Raw genomic sequence first — 16,673 nt, forward strand, 5'->3', positions numbered from 1 at the left:
ATTTAAAGAACTTATTTAAAGAACTGTTGAATTTAAGATGTAACATTAAAATATGTTGAGTAAAGTAACTATAGATACTCTATCAATATGACTACTTACATTAATCTATATCCTACTGCAGAAACCCAAAGGATTTCCTCACAGCAGCACCCACATTTACGGAAAGTCTCAGTGTCTGAATCAAATGTTCTTCTGGATGAAGAAGTACTTACTGACCCAAAGATCCAAGCACTGCTTCTTACTGTTCTGGTAAGGAACTCCCACCCTTGTCTGTCTGTCTGTTGATTTACTTATTTATTTTCAAGGCAGAGTCTCACTATACAGCCCTAACTGTCTTGGAACTCATTGTGCAGACTGGACTGTCCTTGAACTCACAGGGATCTGTCTGCCTCTGCCTCCTGAATTTGCCACTGCTCCTGCAGGGCTGTCCCTTTTGAGGGGTTCCCCCTCAATTCTTACTCCAGTCTGCTCTTAACAGGCCCTTAAGCATTACAAATACGAAAGGAAGATGTTTTCATTTCACAACATAGAAAGATTCAGTCACAACATGTTGACTTTTTTGCATCTTGGCAGGCTACACTGGTAAAATACACTACAGATGAATTTGATCAACGAATTCTTTATGAATACCTAGCAGAGGCCAGTGTCGTGTTTCCCAGAGTGTTTCCTGTTGTGTAAGTATCTCCTGTTGTTTGTAGCTACCTCTGTGTCTGTCTTTGTGGCAGGGGCTCTGTAAAGGTGTGGGAAGTGTATTTCTCAGTGAGGTCTGCCATCTGCAGAGTGGGGAAGGGAGCCAGCGCTTTTAACCAGAGAGAGATGATTAATGGTTTAGGCTTTGGGACTACAGCTCCATAGAAGAACACATGCTTAGCATACACAAGGGCCAGGGTTGACCCCAGCACCCAAAACAAAAGCCACTATTGTGGGGCTGAAGAGATAGCTCAGTAGGTAGGAGGTGTACTGGTTTTGCAGAGGACCTGAGTTCCATTCCCAGCACCCTCTTCTGGCCTTAGAGGACACTGAACATGCATTCACATACCCACACACAAACACACATGCATACACATGATTGAAAAGAAAAATAAATCTTTTTTAAAATCAATACTTTAATAGTGGCTAAATTTCTGTTTTTTCCCCTAATCTTACTGATTTACTTTAGTCAGTTATCTTACTGAATACTGTACAGTTCCTCAAGAGCAAGCTGTTAGATTGCTATATTTAAACCAGCCTGCTTAGTTTTCTTTGGGGGGCGGGTGTCCAAATCATTCCTTTTAACTATTTTACTTGTTTTAGTGCACACATGCGTGTCTACTATGGCACCCATGTGGAGGTCAAAGGACAACTTTGCAGGGTCGGCACTCTTCCTCCACCATGTGGGTCCTGGAGGTCAGACTCCGGCCCTCACCCTTGACAGCTCTCACCTTCGTCTGCTGAGACGTCTTGCCGGCCCTGCCTCCTTTAGTCACAGCGGAGTGAAAACAGAAGGACCTCTTATCTAGGGCTGGCTCCACTCCCCACACTCGAACTTCCAAGGGTTTGCTCTAGTTTGATTTCTGTTGCTGCGATAAAACACTGACCAGAACAGCTTGTGGGAGGGACTGGAGAGATGGCTCAGCAGTTAAAAGCATGGCCGCTCTTCCAAAGGATGCTGGTTTGGCTCCCAGCACCCACATGGTGTCTCACAACTGTCTATAACTCCAGTTCCAGGGAATTTGATACCTTCTGGCCTCTGTGGACACCAGGCTCTCATGTGGTACATAGACATACATGTAGGCAAAGCACTCATACACATAAAACAAATTTTGAAAAAAGAAAAGGACAGCACCTTGGTGAAGAAAGGTTTTATTTCACCTTATGAGTTAGAATCTAATCTTTGAGGGAAGCAATTAGTTCCAGGGCAGGAACTAATAGAGAAACCATGGAAGAATGCTGTCTGCTGGCTTGCTCAGTTACCTTTCTTATACATCCCAGGCCCACATGCCCAGAGCTAGCACAATCCACAGTGGGCTGGGCCCTCTACATCAGTTAGCAATCTGGAAAATGTTCCCTAGATAGACCATTCTGATGGAAACAACTCTTCAGTTGGGAGTCTTTCTTCGTGGATATGTCAGCTGATAGATATGACAGAAAGTTGTTGGCAAATAAACAAAGCTTTGAGAAGGCCTTTGTGTGGAATGCAGAACAATAGGGAGTTGAAGGTGAAGTTCAAGATGGACATAGGGCATGGACCTGGTGAAAGCCTTTGTGTGTGCTATTGTTAAATACTGAGTTATATCCCTTTGTACAGTGCAAAGCTGTTGGGAGATCTTTAATTGGTAATAAGTTGCTATGGAAATATACTCTGGCTATTTTGTCAAGAATGAGTTGGAAGAAACAGTAGATTCAGAAAGATTTTAATAAGGAGACTATCCAAAAAGCCAGTATCTGGGATATAAGGAGAGGTAGAATTGAAATTGCGTTTAGGAGGTAAGAATTAGAGAAGTTGGTCATGGGTTAGGTGTGGACTAGAGCAGTTCCCTGAAGAGTATTTTTATGGTTTGCACATTACAGTGGATGGTAGTGGTTTCATAGCTGGGATAAAAATCTTGGAAGAATCCCATGCCTATGAAAGGGGAAATAGAATGACCCTGGGTTTGGACATTTTGAAACAATTTATGTCCAACAACTAAAGACACTATAGGCACACTTTAGTTTATAACCTGAGCACATCAGTGTAGCTTATTGAGCATCCAACATTTGTTGTTTAATCTCATTTCAAAGTTTCTGAATTTCACGTATCTAGGTGTTTTGTTCTTTTTTTTATAGTAGATTACAGCTGATTTGGAAATGGTTTCTTTGTAAGATTCCACATTCTACCCCTTCCCAACCAGTTGTGCTTTTTTTTTTTTTTTTTTTTTTTTTTAGCAAAATTGAGTCTGATTTGGCACTAGTTAATATTACATTTGATTTTAACCCTAAGTGCATAGAAGCAGACAGCAGAGGATATGGAGGGTATAGAGTGTGCTACCGAGCGAACTGAACCGGGCCTATCTTGAAAACACTGTGTCGTTTGACACGGCTGTGTGGTAGTGGCTGGTTGTTTGCTTTCACTGTGTTTTCCCTGATGACCTCACAAATGGAGGCAGTACCCGGGCTCTCACACACACACTCCTTCACTAGACACTGGAGAAAAGCACCAGAAACTTAAAAGCACTTGTCTTCAGTTTTGCCACGTTGTTCTAAGGAATATATATTATGCTTTCCAGTAAATCTTTTTATTTAATGTTCCTCTGTTTACTTTTTTTTTTAGGCACAATTTGTTGGACTCTAAGATCAATACCCTCTTGTCATTGTGCCAAGATCCAAATTTGTTAAATCCAATCCATGGAATTGTGCAGAGTGTGGTGTACCATGAGGAATCCCCTCCACAGTACCAAACATCTTACCTGCAAAGTAATTAAGTATACCAGGAGAGGATGCTTGATGAGCCTGCACCTGCGGCCCTGTTGTGGAAGCACTGACTAGCATTCTCTATAAGGGACAGGCTCGTCCTTCATGCTTCTCTCCCTTCATGCCATTTTCTGACTCGTAGTTATATGTTCAGTAAGATAACTGCTTGACCACGTTATTAAAATGCTAAGCCTATTTTAAGGAGATTTCAGTCATCTTTGACACTCATTGTAAAATGTCTTAAACATATACATAGATTCATTCTGTCGACTATACAGCCTAATTTCCATTACTATTTAAAGCTGCCTTGCTTGTTGTAAGAGTAGCATTTGATGTTTTACAGGTTTTGGTTTCAATGGCTTATGGCGGTTTGCAGGACCCTTTTCAAAGGTAAGAAAAAATATTTTTCTCTAATTTTTGATAAGCCAGAGTCTTTAGCTATATTTGTGAGCCTGTTTGAGAACACACGCTGTCCTCAAACCAAGGTACCATCTCAAAATAACACATTGTTTTAGAAAGATTTTTCCAAAAGAGGCAATACTTTTAAATATGTTGATATAAATTAATTTTTATTTTAAAATACTGAAGTTAGGCTTGACTTCTCAGAAGGGTGTGATAAGCCTTTATAAAACTTGTCTGCCTGTAGACTAGTGGTTCTCAACCTGTGGTTGTGACTGCTTTGGGGTGACATCAGATATTTACATTACAATTCATAGCAGTAGCAAAATTACAGTTATGAAGTAGCAATGAACTAATTTTATAGTTGAGGGGTCACCACAGCATGAGGAGCTGTATTCAAAGGTCACAGCATTAGGAAGGTGGAGAGCCACTGCTGTAGACCTCTATAGGTGGCAGTAACTCACACACTGTCTTAGGACTAGCAAAGAATATGATGCCTGTTAAAATCTACCTGGGGACACATTTTTACCTTCAACCATTATATTGAGTTTGTTTTTTGCTGTTCATTTTCTTTGACTAGCATTTGTTGGTGTATTGTATGAATTTGTATTTAATTTTTTTGTAGGTGGTCTCTTTTAAAATAATTGAAATTCCTTGAAGGCAGGACTTCTACCCTATCCCAACCCCCCCACACATACACACACAGTGTCCTATATACCAGAGTGTTAAATCAAGAGGAGCTATCTATACCTTGTTCCACTTTCAAGAGTTAGATTGAATTTATTTTGTAATATCTGTTGATATGCACAGGTTGTTATTAAAAAGATGGGCCTGAAGTCACAGAAGTGTGTCATGCAGAAATTTTTAACAGGTAGATGGTTGTTACCCGCTGAGCCCCTCCATGTCTTGCTGGGGGGATCTGAGTAGCAGCTGGCATGATGATGCTCTGCCTATTTTCTCTGCTTTGGGAAACTGGCTAGACATCATTGCTGAGGACTACATTGTCTGTTTATTCAAACCCTCTGTCTGGGCATGGCTTTCAGAAATTGCAGGTTCATCTGGAAGCTTTTAGGAGAAGCTAAATAAAATTTCAAGCTGTAAGTTCCATAGTTGTCGCTAAATACTACTCTAGTCCCCCCTCTTTAATGATCTAGAATACAAACAAAGGAAGAAAGCAAAATTAAGCCCCAGATATCAGTTAACCTTTTTTGGCTTCAGAGGGAATTTTTTAAAAATGGAGCTAAAATAATGTCCTATTTTCCATTACAGCAAACACAAATCCCAGACTATGCTGAGCTTATTGTTAAGTTTCTTGATGCCTTGATTGACACGTACTTGCCTGGAATTGATGAAGAAGCCAGTGAGGAGTCCCTCCTGACACCCACATCTCCTTACCCTCCTGCACTGCAGAGCCAGCTTAGTATCACTGCCAACCTTAACCTCTCTAATTCCATGACCTCACTTGCAACTTCCCAGCATTCCCCAGGTCAGTAAATGTGATCTTTATGTGACTTTGAGCAATGGAAAGGAACTCCCTTGTGGTCAGATTATAGCAGATTTTGCTCCTTTTTCTCTTGACGTTCACTCTACATTTCTTTACTATGTAACTGAATGTTGTTACTCATCAGAGCTGTCTGCTTTCCAACAAGTTGTATAAAAGAGAAGGAAATGTGTAGTGATGTTTAGTATCCACATACGTTTGGACCAAAAGCACAAACTGAGCTACATTACCTATAAATGAACAGAGCAGTAGTTCTTTTATCAGATAGACTAACATTACCCTAAGTACTTCTATGTCTCTGGTGCAGCATACTATAAAACACACACATAGAAAGTCTAGTTGTCACCCCTCTTTATTGCTGGTAGCAATGTCAGCTACCCATAAACCATAGGCTAGCCTGAAGATCTGGGATTAGGATGACCAGACCCCCAAAAAAAAGTCCTTACCAAAAAAAAATAATAATAATAACATCTTGGAGCTGCAGAGATAACTAGGTTGGTAGAATGCTTCCCTTGAGAGCCCAAGGACCTGAGTTTAATCCCTAGAACCCACAATTTAAAAAGCTACTTGTGGTGGAACATACTTGTAATCCCAGCACCCAGGAGGCAGAGGCAAGAGAATCCCTGGGGCTGACTAACCAGCTAGCCTAGCCTACTTGGTTCTTTCCAAGGCAGTGAGACTCTGTTTCACAGAAAGGTAGATTTGAGAAACAATACTACACCTGTGCACATGCGTACGCACAGAGGAAAAAGAAATCTTTTTTTTTTTTAAGATTTATTTATTTATATATACAGCATGTATGACTGTAGGCCAGAAGAAGGCACCAGATCTCATTACAGATGGTTGTGAGCCACCATGTGGTTGCTGGGAATTGAACTCAGGACCTCTGGAAGAGCAGTCAGTGCTCTTAACCTCTGAGCCATCTCTCTATCCCCCCAAGAAAAAGAAATCTTAAAACTCACCTTTATAATCCTACGATAGTCACTGTTGGATTGATCAAATGGGCAAAGCAGACCAGTGAAACTTTATTTTTATTTGTATTTTGAGACAAGGTTTCACTTTATAGCCCCAGCTGGCCTAGAACTCTTATGTAGACCAGGCTGGCCTAAAGTCACAGAGATCCACCTGCTTTGCCTCCCAGTGCCAGGATTGAAAGTGTATGCAATCATAGATAATAAAATTTAGAGGTCAATACACTGAGTAGTTACAGCTAAGAGCCCTGAGGTACTGAAAGAAAAAAGGTGGCCGAAATGGCATCTGCCCGACTCCAAGCCCAGTTATTGTCTGAAGGAATGGCTTCATACAGCTCTGCTTGACCCTAAGATAGTGCTCACTACAGAACATCAACACTGTTGTGTGAGTTGTGAAGACAGTGGGTAACGGTGAAAAGCTGATGTGTGGATCATGTGCTCTATTGAAAAGATTTTCTTCTAAGTGAGTTAAAATGTTTAAAAAGGATTCCTTACTTAAGTTACTCGACTTCCATTATCTGAAAAGGTCATGTGTGATACATCTCAGTGTAAGGAAATTCTTTGAAGTAGTGTACATAGTTTGTGTAAATGTTAGCTGTTAGCATGCATTTTCATTACACAAGTCAGACCATAACTATTCTGTGATGTTCATGATCTATAAATAGAATCTCTGTAAATAGTTGTCACAGTGTTGCATAAACATTGCCATGTACATGGTCGTTTTGAAGATTCTAAAGAATCAGGCAAGGTATAATACCCAACCCATATCATAAATATTTTGCAAAAAATTATATTCAATTCTTGTTTTGTTTTTTGAGACAAGGTTCCTCTATGTAGCTCTGGCTGCCCTGAAACTCAACTCTTTAGTCCAGGCTGGCCTTGAACTCATAAGAGATCTGCCTGCCTCTGCCTCCCCAAGTACTGGGATTAAAGGCATGCGCCACCACTCCACACCCCCAGCCATATTCAGTTCTTAAACTTGCTTTCTGAATTTACTTACCGATCAGGTGATCCTTTTCTCTTTCCGTAGTCTGCCCAGTTCCCCCATAACCAGTGTGTTTGCCCCATCACTTGTTGTCTGGGACAAGTGTGACCCACCCCAGCATCAGTATCAGTTGAGAGTAGGTACTTGAGCCTTCCATGCCTACGTGAAACCCCAAGCACAGAGCCGGTCAGACTCCTGATGAGGATGGATGGTTGTTGTGCATGCTGGGCTTTGAGACGCTGCCATAGTTTCGGTCCATGCTCCTAATGTGTGACTTGTGGTGCAGTCTCGCAGACTCCCTTACTTTAGCCCAACTGATAAGCAAAGAAGCTTCTATGAAAGTCATGTTGATCTTTTTTTCAGGGGTGGGAGGAGGGAGGTGAGCATGGTCTCACTCAGTATGTAGCCCTGGCTGGCCTGGAACTCACTATGTAGACTAGGCTAGCTTCAACTCAAAGAGATGCACCTACCTCTGCCTTCTAAGTACTGGGATTAAAGATGTGTGCCTGGCTGTATGTTGAATCTTCATAACTATTTCATTCCAAGTCCTCCGCCTACATCCTCTTTAGGTATCAGAATGAGTACAGTAGGAAGGTCCAGATAAAGGTTGAGAATGGAGCTCAGTAGTATAAGGTCCTAGGTTTAATCCTCACCATAAAAAGAAGGGTATAGTGGCTCATATCTGGAATCCCAGGCAAGAGAATCACTTTGAATTTGAGTCCAACATGGGCTACAGAGTGAGACCCTAGCTTTAAAAAATATAAATAAATAAACAGAACTATGTGTGCTTAATACTTCCTGAGAAGTAGTTGAATACACCCATTTCCAAAGCATTCAAATCGGATGTGTATTCTAGTATAGTGTCATCAATTTTTACATTATTCAGGAAACATTTGAACACCCTTTTCCCTGCCTTAATCTCTTGGCCGTCCTCTTGCTTCGGCCTCTGAAGTGTTAGGACTACAGGTGTGTGCCACCACACCCAGCTGTGAACACTTATTTTGTAAGTGTGCATTCCATACTCTCACACATTTAAAGAGTTTTCTTTTACAATTTTTTAGAGTGTATATGAATGTTTTATCTTATGTATGTATATGCATCATATGTGTGCATTTCCTGAGCAGACCAAAAGAAGGCATGGGACCCTCCAGACCTGAAGTTATAAAGGGTTGTGAGCTGCCATGTGGGTGCTGGAAATTGAACCCAGGTCCTCTGAGAGCGCAGCCATATCTCCAACCCTTAGTTCCATACATTTAAAGATGAGATGTCCTGATTACAAGGACTTGAGAGTTTTTGCCTGTGGGTGTCAGTATTGAGTTTTAAGTGAAAGTTATTTCTTTCCAATTTGTGGTGTTTAACAGATTCTAAGACACAGTTGTTTTTTTCCTTAAACATGTGATTAATACTGTATTGCTCTGTAGAAAATATCCAGAATTGGAGCCAATAAAAAGGCTCAGTGGAAGCCGGGCAGTAGTGGCGCACACCTTTAATTCCAGCAGTTGGGAGGCAGAGGCAAGCAGAGTTCTGTGAGTTCCAGGCCAGCCTGGGCTACAGAGTGAGTTCCAGGACAGCCTGGGCTACACAGAGAAACCATGTCTTGAAAAACAAAGAAACAAATAAGGCTCAGTGGATAGAAGTACTTGCATGCCTTTCAGTTCCCACAGTGTGAACCGACCCCAAGAGTTGTCTTCTGACATCCACACTTAAGCTGTGGGGCATGCATGACTACACACACACAGAGTCATTCTCAGCGAGTTCCAGGCAATCTGAGCTATATTATAAATCCAAAGAAAAGAAGAAAGCTCCATGTGTTTATCCTACATGTATTCACAGCAGCAGAGTGGCCTACTTCTGAGGGCTCTCAGAGTAACGAGGATGGCATAATATGTTGACATGACTGTTTTGATGCTTTATAATACTTCTCATGCTGTGCTAGGAACACTTGCTTGAGGGAGTCAGTAACTTCTACTTACCTACATATTGTTCTTAGGAAAATAATGGTTAGAGGTCCATAAATAAAGCCAGCTTCCTTCTGAAAACCAGGGATGGTCCTAAGTGTCCAGTGTCTAACAGCTCTCTCCCTGCTTCCAACTCTCTGGACATCATTCTTTTCATCCTTTCCTCATCCCCCTGGTGCTCCTCTGTGTGCTCTAAGCCAGGTGTTTTCAAGCAGCCATTCCTCATCAAGGCCCTTGTCTCCCCAACTTTGTACAAAGCATTGCTTCCTCCACACTCCAGCTGGGCCCCCGGCATGAGACTCCCCAGCCCCAGTCCTGGAAGCTCAGTGTGGCTTAGGTAGCACAGGAACTCGGAAAGCTCTTGCGGGATCAGGTCCCGGGGCTCACGGAACTGTATGGCCAGTGGGGCCTGTTTCAGTTCAGTTGCCACTTCTGCCTGCCCTGAGATGCTGTCCTGGCTTCGGGTTAGCACCCAGCAGGTTAACAGAAACTCAGGATATCAACAGAGACGCAGACTGTGGGCTTTATTGCCCCCCCCCAAAGCCATCCCCATCATAAGACTGTACATTCTGTCACTCATGTTTTAAAGATGAATATCATTAACTAACTGCAAGGACTAGGAAGAACTGTGGCACATCACTGCCTGACTTTGAAATGGTCTGCTTCTCCCATGTAGTCTTTGTACTGCTACCCAGAGAGACCTCAGAGGAAAAAGAAATGCCAGCATGAGGGAAAGCCCATACATTCGGAAAGTTCCTACAGTTAATTCTAAGTTTGTATATCCAGCTCAAAATACAGATATTTCTAAATATATACTTGGGATATCTCCATAAATATAGTCACTATAACATAAACATCAACTATAACTATCATACTTAGCTTTTCTTTAAGATGTTTTGTGCTCCTTACATTAGCTTTAGTAATTTTACAAATTCCAGCATTAAATTTGAGTCCTGTACATTTGTCCTAAAACTTCATTTGCTAGTTACCTAATCTCTTTCATTCCAGGTATTAGAAACATCTTAATTTATTTAAAAAACACAGTAATAATTTTATCTGTGCAATTCAGAAAAATCATGATTTTTCTGTAGATTGTTACCCAGTTTTCCTTACAGCCCTGTAAAACAGGCAATGTGTTGTCCTTAACCTTCCCAAATGAGAGCAGAAGCCGAGGGGATGGCAGGTAGTTTAGAGTTGAGTGCAAGCAGACTCTTGGTTCCATTTTCAGCATCCAGCCAGTTCATCCGGATAGTTCATTCTTACTCTAGAGGCAGCAGGAGTTCTGATCCGTTAGGACTGGAGCTTCAGGGCTGAGACTGCAGCTTGGTGGCCTGCACTGTGCAGCATGCAGGAGGCCCGGGTTCATTCTCAGCAGCACAGACTTCAGCTTTGTTCTTCAGTGTGGTTGCCCACTTATGTGGAGACAAGAGTTTTCTGGCAGGTTTGCCCTGCTGTATGTAGGAAACCGAGGGAGACAGGCAGGAACCCAAGTAGACTCCTGCACAAGTGATGGCGTTGGGGTCGGCCTTCACCTTGGGACAGATCGCTCGGTGTAGTTCCTGTAAGTGTGTTAGTATTTATTTGTTATCGCCACGCAGGAGCTATAGATCAGTAGTGTCAAAATAAGTAAGTTCCGATACCTGCACTCAAGGGGCTCAGGTTATAGTAGGGAGGCAGGCAAGCACCTCGACTAGAATCTGGCAGCCCTTCTCCCAACTCGATCAGTTCACAGTGTTGGCCCGAATGCCTGTTAGTGTCCATCTTCATCGGGAACCAGCCCGGCACAGTGCGTCTGTGCCCCACACTTGTAACTGGCTGCCTGTTGAGTGCAGCCTGACGGCGGGAGTTCAACGCAGCACATCCCAGCACAGGACCTTCAGCTTTGTTTCCTAAGCTATGTGGTGACTTGTGGTTTCTTCCTCATGGACCTTTGCTTTTGTACCCATGGGAGGAAGGAGGAAGGGGGAGCTGCTGCCTTAGGAACATGAGAGCACAGATACAGAGCTTCAGAGAGGCCCAGTGGAGGAGTGCCAGGCCAAGCCTTCCTCTCTAGTCTGAAGTAAGGCCTGTGCCAGCACAGGGCTTCTCCATGTGAGCAGGCTGCAGTCCTCCAGCCGCACAGGGAAGTGTTTCTAGAGTGCATTCTAGAGGTATAAAGAATGCTGCCACGATTTCAGAAGAAAAAGGACGGAAGTATCAGTTCCTTCTGCTGCCCTCTCTGTTGGTGTAAAGAGAACTCATTCTATTGCTTTTTAAAAAAGAAATCTCCCAAAATTTGTTATTTAAAACTACCTTTTATTTATTCTTTTATACACAAATACAGTGCTCTCCAAAATATTTATGCAGCTTTCTCCTTGATCTTTACAGTAAAGTATGTTTGTTTGGTTAGACTTAGGAATCCCATCACACTATTTTGCCTTCTGACTTCCTCATTAGGAAATAAGATGTAGCATATTCCTATTAAGGAAACAACCTCCATTGAGGAAATGCTGGACTTGAACATGCAGCTCCCTCACATGCAGATATCAGGGAATGGACACACTAATGTCAGGCACACTGAGAGCCTGTAGTCATTTCACAAGGAAGAAGGCTGCTAGGAAACGTCTCCTTCTAAGGCATGTGGTGTCATCCCGTGTGCCAAGTAAGGGCTGCGTGCTTCAGGACAGTGCACTGGAGGGCTCCAGCCATCGCATTGTGAAGGGGAGGAAACATTTAGCCAGCGGTGAAAGTGATTGGCTAGATTTGATAAGAAAACAAAAGTGAATGATAACTGGTCCCTCTCTGGGTGTTTCCACTCGAGCCAGAGAGCCGAGACGCTGATACAGGTGGTTGTAGGGAGAGAGGGTGGCTGTGGTGGGAGGTGGAACCATTCACCAGGAAGGACACGGAGGGGAGGGGACAGCAGACGGGAGCGGAACAGTATTGAATGGGGGGTCAAGTTCAAATGCAAGATATGGGTTCTAGAGAACAGTCACCCCCAGCTTCGGTTCTCTTCATGAGTCTACAAACTGCTGCATGGATCTGTTCCATTTCCTGTAACATGATAGATAACTCTTGTCTTGAAATAATGCTTTCTTGCCCCAGAATGGAAACGTTTCCATTCCCAAATGTAATGATTCTTTTTAAATTCCAACAGTATATACAAAAAGAAAGTTAAAGTTACACGTGGAATAAGTAAGCTGTCAGGGTATATAACATGTGGACAGATGTTCCCCTGTCTACCCACCCCCATTTGTTTCACCCTTCCTTTCTGTATGTGGACTGTCTTATTCTTGCTTTTCCCCCTTCTATACCTGTGAACATTTATACCAGCTACTGGAGTGCTTCCCATCAGTAGTTAGGCTAGAAATGAGTATAATGTCTGTTTGGGAAGCAAATTTTATTGAAGGATAATGGGCAAAAAAGTAGACAGATTATAAGTTTACAGTGTAATAAACTTTTTAGAAGCAAACCCTCTCAAAATCAAGATTCAGGACCAAGCGTAGTGGTGCAAGCCTTTGACTCCAGTACTCTGAAGGCAAAGGTAGACAGACCTCTAGAGTTCTAGGACAGCCTAGCCTACATACCAAGTTCTGGGACAGCCAGGGCTATATAAAGAGACCCTGTCTCAATCAGTTAGTCAATCAATAAATCAGTCAATAAGTTATCAATAAATCATTCGATAAATGATCAAGGTTCATATCAAGGCCTGTGAAGGAACATGCTAGCCGCCCACACCACTGCCCCCCCCCTCAGGCACTGCTTTCTTGTCTCAGTTGTAACCTTGACCAATATGATGAGATCTTTTTATAATCTCCCCTTTTGTTCTGAATATCTTGTAAAAATATCACTTAAGTTGTTTAGAAAATTCATTGTAAGACCCTGAGAGAGAGAAATGTCATCTGCTCAATTAAAATTGAGAAGAGTGTGGTGACCTGCCATGATTGGAAAGAGGCAAAGGTTTCAGAGCATGGCCCACGTGGTAGATGACCTTTTCAGGAAATGCTTTCATTCCTCCAGAACAGGCATTGAAGCCGATAAAATGAAAAGCATCTGCCTTTTTCTGAAATGACAGCTATGTAGAAAGATGGAGGCTGTTTGTGAATTTTACAGATATGTAGCTAGAAGCTGCCCTCTGCTGAACACTTCTGGTATGACTGGAAGAGAGTTCTCTCTAGGCTTCCCTGGTGGCCTCCCTTCAGCTGTTCTGGCAACTTCTCTTTTTCTCTTAAGTCTGTTTTACTGCAATGATAGCAGATTCAGCTTAGCAAAATGTGAGGTTCTGTACACGACAAGGCTTTTATAAATCTCCTAGCAGTTTACTATTCAAATGGAATGTGCTGGAACCATTCCCCAGGTTGTATCTCACACACAGTGAGATTTGGTCCCTGAGCCAGCAGCAGGAGAGAAGGAGTAATCAGCTGCTCTTTCTCTCTAGGAATCGACAAGGAGAACGTTGAACTCTCCCCCACCACTGGCCACTGTAACAGTGGACGAACTCGCCATGGATCCGCAAGCCAAGTGCAGAAGCAAAGAAGCGCTGGCAGTTTCAAACGTAATAGCATTAAGAAGATCGTGTGAAGCTTTCTTTCTTTCCCTTTTCAAACCAACCTAACCTGGGCTTCTCACTAGTGACCCTCCCTAACCTGGCCCCGCCCACACTGCACTGCTGCACTTCGTGTCTTATGAACCCTCCGGTCTGCCATGTTGCCAGACGATCAACTCTTGGAAGCAATGCCTAAATTTAATGCTGCTTTTCTTTAGTGTTTTCCCTCTACTTTGGCATGTGTCTGGTGTGAGCACTTGTTCTGACGCTGCGAAGAAAGCAGGCGGTCAGGAAGCGAGCGGAGAGCGTGGATTGTGGGAGCGGATGAGTCCTCCAGTGCTGCTGCCGCCAGCTGTGGGCCATGCATGGAGGTTGGCCTTCTTTGTTCCCTTGTCTCGCAGAGTGAAGTGGTTGTCTTAGTTACACGCTTTCCAAGTTTGGGGAGAAAGAATCTTTTAACCCCAGTGTATTTAATAATCTAGCTGTGGACTTTTTTTTACCTTATGAAGTTGAAGGAACCATAGAGGTCAAGCCTCATTGAATTTACACCATAAAGCCACAAGCCAGGTACTTGGGGGAGGGGATAAACTAGGATTTTGTAATGGATTCTTAAGAAATACTAACATTTGAGTATTAGCAATAATTACAGGAAAGTAAGCATGACTACATACATCTTAACATGCTGAATTAAAGCTATCGGTTCTGAGGCCTTATTCATACTTGGTCATCCAAACTAGGTAATTTTTTTTCCTATTGATTATCTTTTAATCTTTACATATGAAGGTGTTCTGTTCTTTTTTTTTTTTTTTTTTTTTTTTGTAAGTCGAGACTATACCAAGTATAGTAAGGACACTTGTTTTTGCACTTGCTTTCTCCTCCTCTCTCCTGAGCGACTCTGAGCAGGGTAATTAGCAGACAGAGTGTGGAGACCTGCTTCCAGAAGCTGGTTTTCATAGCTCTTTCCATTAGCTCCAAAGCAAAATGCAATGGTACGTGACTTAGGGTAGCTGATATTCTTATTTTGTTAAATAATTTTCCAAGAAACAGAATATGCTGTATATTATCATAAATTTCTTTGATAAGATGTATTTTTTAAATCTTTTAATCTTCCTTCTCTCCTCCAAATAAAATCAGGAATCTCTAGCAAAACATTTGGATTCTATCTGATAGGATTGCATTAATCACTGTGAAGTCTGGTCAGCCTGCATGGTGTGCGATAAGGGCCTCTAGAATTGCTGCTCTGCAGAATGGCACGGATTGGTGTGCCATAGGCCCTTCCAGGTGACGCACAGCCAGCTGCTTCCTGGCACCTGCAGTATGCAAAGCAAGTGATCTAGTGAGCGCAGTAGGATGGGGGTGCTCTCATTTAGGATTGAACTATATTTATTTTTCAAAGGTATTGTCCCTCTACTCCCAGGTTCCCTTCAGATATTAAGATATAATGGCTTTGGGAGGAACAAAAAGAAACGGGGGGGGGGGGGGGTCCTGTAGTGCTAGCTCACTAGTGGATTTCAGTAAATTAAACTCCACAGCTAAGTCAATAAATAATGGTACATTTAAGTGTTCTGACTTTAATAATATAACACATTTCACACTTATCCATACAGTAACAATGTAATATGTTAATGTAAATAAAATTGCTTTTGATATTCAGAAATAACAAGAATTTAATTTTTTTAATTTGTTTACAGTCCTGGGATAAGTAAGAACCATTTGCCAAAATAAAAGGAAAAACCCCTAGTATTAGTAGTGATTTTTACATAGACGCATTGGAAAACATTGAAGACAGAGGCAGCGAACTGAGCGTTTGTTTCCAGCTGTTGTAAAGGCTCCATCAGAAACCTGTGGAGCAGAGGAGCCAGGCTGCCAGGGCCTGTCTTCTCCCCCAGCAAGCTCTGGGGGCACACCCCCAAAGCTCCGGGTCTGCAGCCAGCCATAGGCAGGGGGAGGCTTTTCCCGCAACTTCATTGCTCACTTTTCCTCTAAAGAGACTGGTGCATCAGAAGGCGGCCATTACTGCTCCCTCACCTCTCAAACACAGGAAAACTTGTAAATGTGGCGCTCTTTCTCTAAGGAGTTTCCCATAGTACCATGCATGGTTCTTAAATGTCCCCCATTTGAGCTCCCCTTGCAAAGATCAAATGGAGCCACCTCCAAATTCAGAAATGCTTTTGATCAGTACGTCCAGTACTCCTGAAGGGTTTCAGTTTTATCTGATGTACAGAATTTCCAAGTTTTTTTGTTTTGTTTTGTTTTGTTTTGTTTTTTGTATTTTTGAGACAGGGTTTCTCTGTGTAGCCCTGGCTGTCCCAGAACTCTGTAGACCAGGCTGGCCTTGAACTCACAGAGATCCGCCTGCCTCTGCCTCCCAGTGCTGGGATTAAAGGCGAGCGCCACCACCGCCTGGCCAAACTTCCAACTTTTGAGGGAAGTCTGACTTCCCTAGCAGCTGAAGCTGAGGAACTTAAATGTCACCAGCTGTCCCCTCCCCAGGAGGAGAGCACCCCAGTTCCAAGTAATGGCCATCTTACATCATCGGTGTGAGTTCTGTGATTTGTCCTCAGTTTGTGTTTCCCTGACTTGAAGAAGAAAACAGGAACTCTGGTGTGTTTGTATTGGGATCACCCATCTGTGGCCTCCTGGCCTGGGCTTCCTTGCCCTCCACTGTGGGGACATAGCACTCTTGCCTGGGCATCACTGAGCTGGGGAGCTAGGACACCACAGTACAGTCAGCCTGCACCCCACCCCGGGATGAACGTCCTGAGGGGCGCGGGGCAGCAGCCCTTCCCTCCAGTTAGGGTTGCAAGTTTCCTGTGGGAGATTTGAGTTTTCTTTCTGGGCTTGGGGGGTTTTTGTTCGTTCTGTTTTTCCTACATTTACCCCCAAGCATACTGAGGCATGTCTT

General features: G+C 42.9%; 1 protein-coding gene across 12 annotated transcripts in view; it reads left to right on the forward strand.

Annotated features, from left to right (window-relative positions):
• The window catches only part of Nf1 (neurofibromin 1), a 256,805-nt gene extending 240,939 nt beyond the window's left edge, over positions 1–15,866 (forward strand). For 9 of the 12 annotated variants that reach the window (XM_028866918.2, XM_028866921.2, XM_028866919.2 and 6 more), the window contains 6 exons: positions 122–249; positions 574–674; positions 3,290–3,432; positions 3,773–3,819; positions 5,098–5,314; positions 13,661–15,866. In XM_028866918.2, the coding sequence (XP_028722751.1) occupies positions 122–249; positions 574–674; positions 3,290–3,432; positions 3,773–3,819; positions 5,098–5,314; positions 13,661–13,803 (779 nt within the window). In that variant the 3' untranslated portion in view covers positions 13,804–15,866. Of the gene's footprint in view, positions 1–121; positions 250–573; positions 675–3,289; positions 3,433–3,772; positions 3,820–5,097; positions 5,315–13,660 lie in introns of those variants that run through there. The other 3 variants (XM_028866927.2, XM_028866928.2, XM_028866929.2) reach the window with 3 other exon arrangements.
• The last annotated feature ends 807 nt before the right edge of the window (positions 15,867–16,673 follow it).

This window comes from Peromyscus leucopus, chromosome 8b (assembly GCF_004664715.2).
Source record: "Peromyscus leucopus breed LL Stock chromosome 8b, UCI_PerLeu_2.1, whole genome shotgun sequence".
NCBI classification, from domain to species: Eukaryota; Metazoa; Chordata; class Mammalia; order Rodentia; family Cricetidae; genus Peromyscus; species Peromyscus leucopus.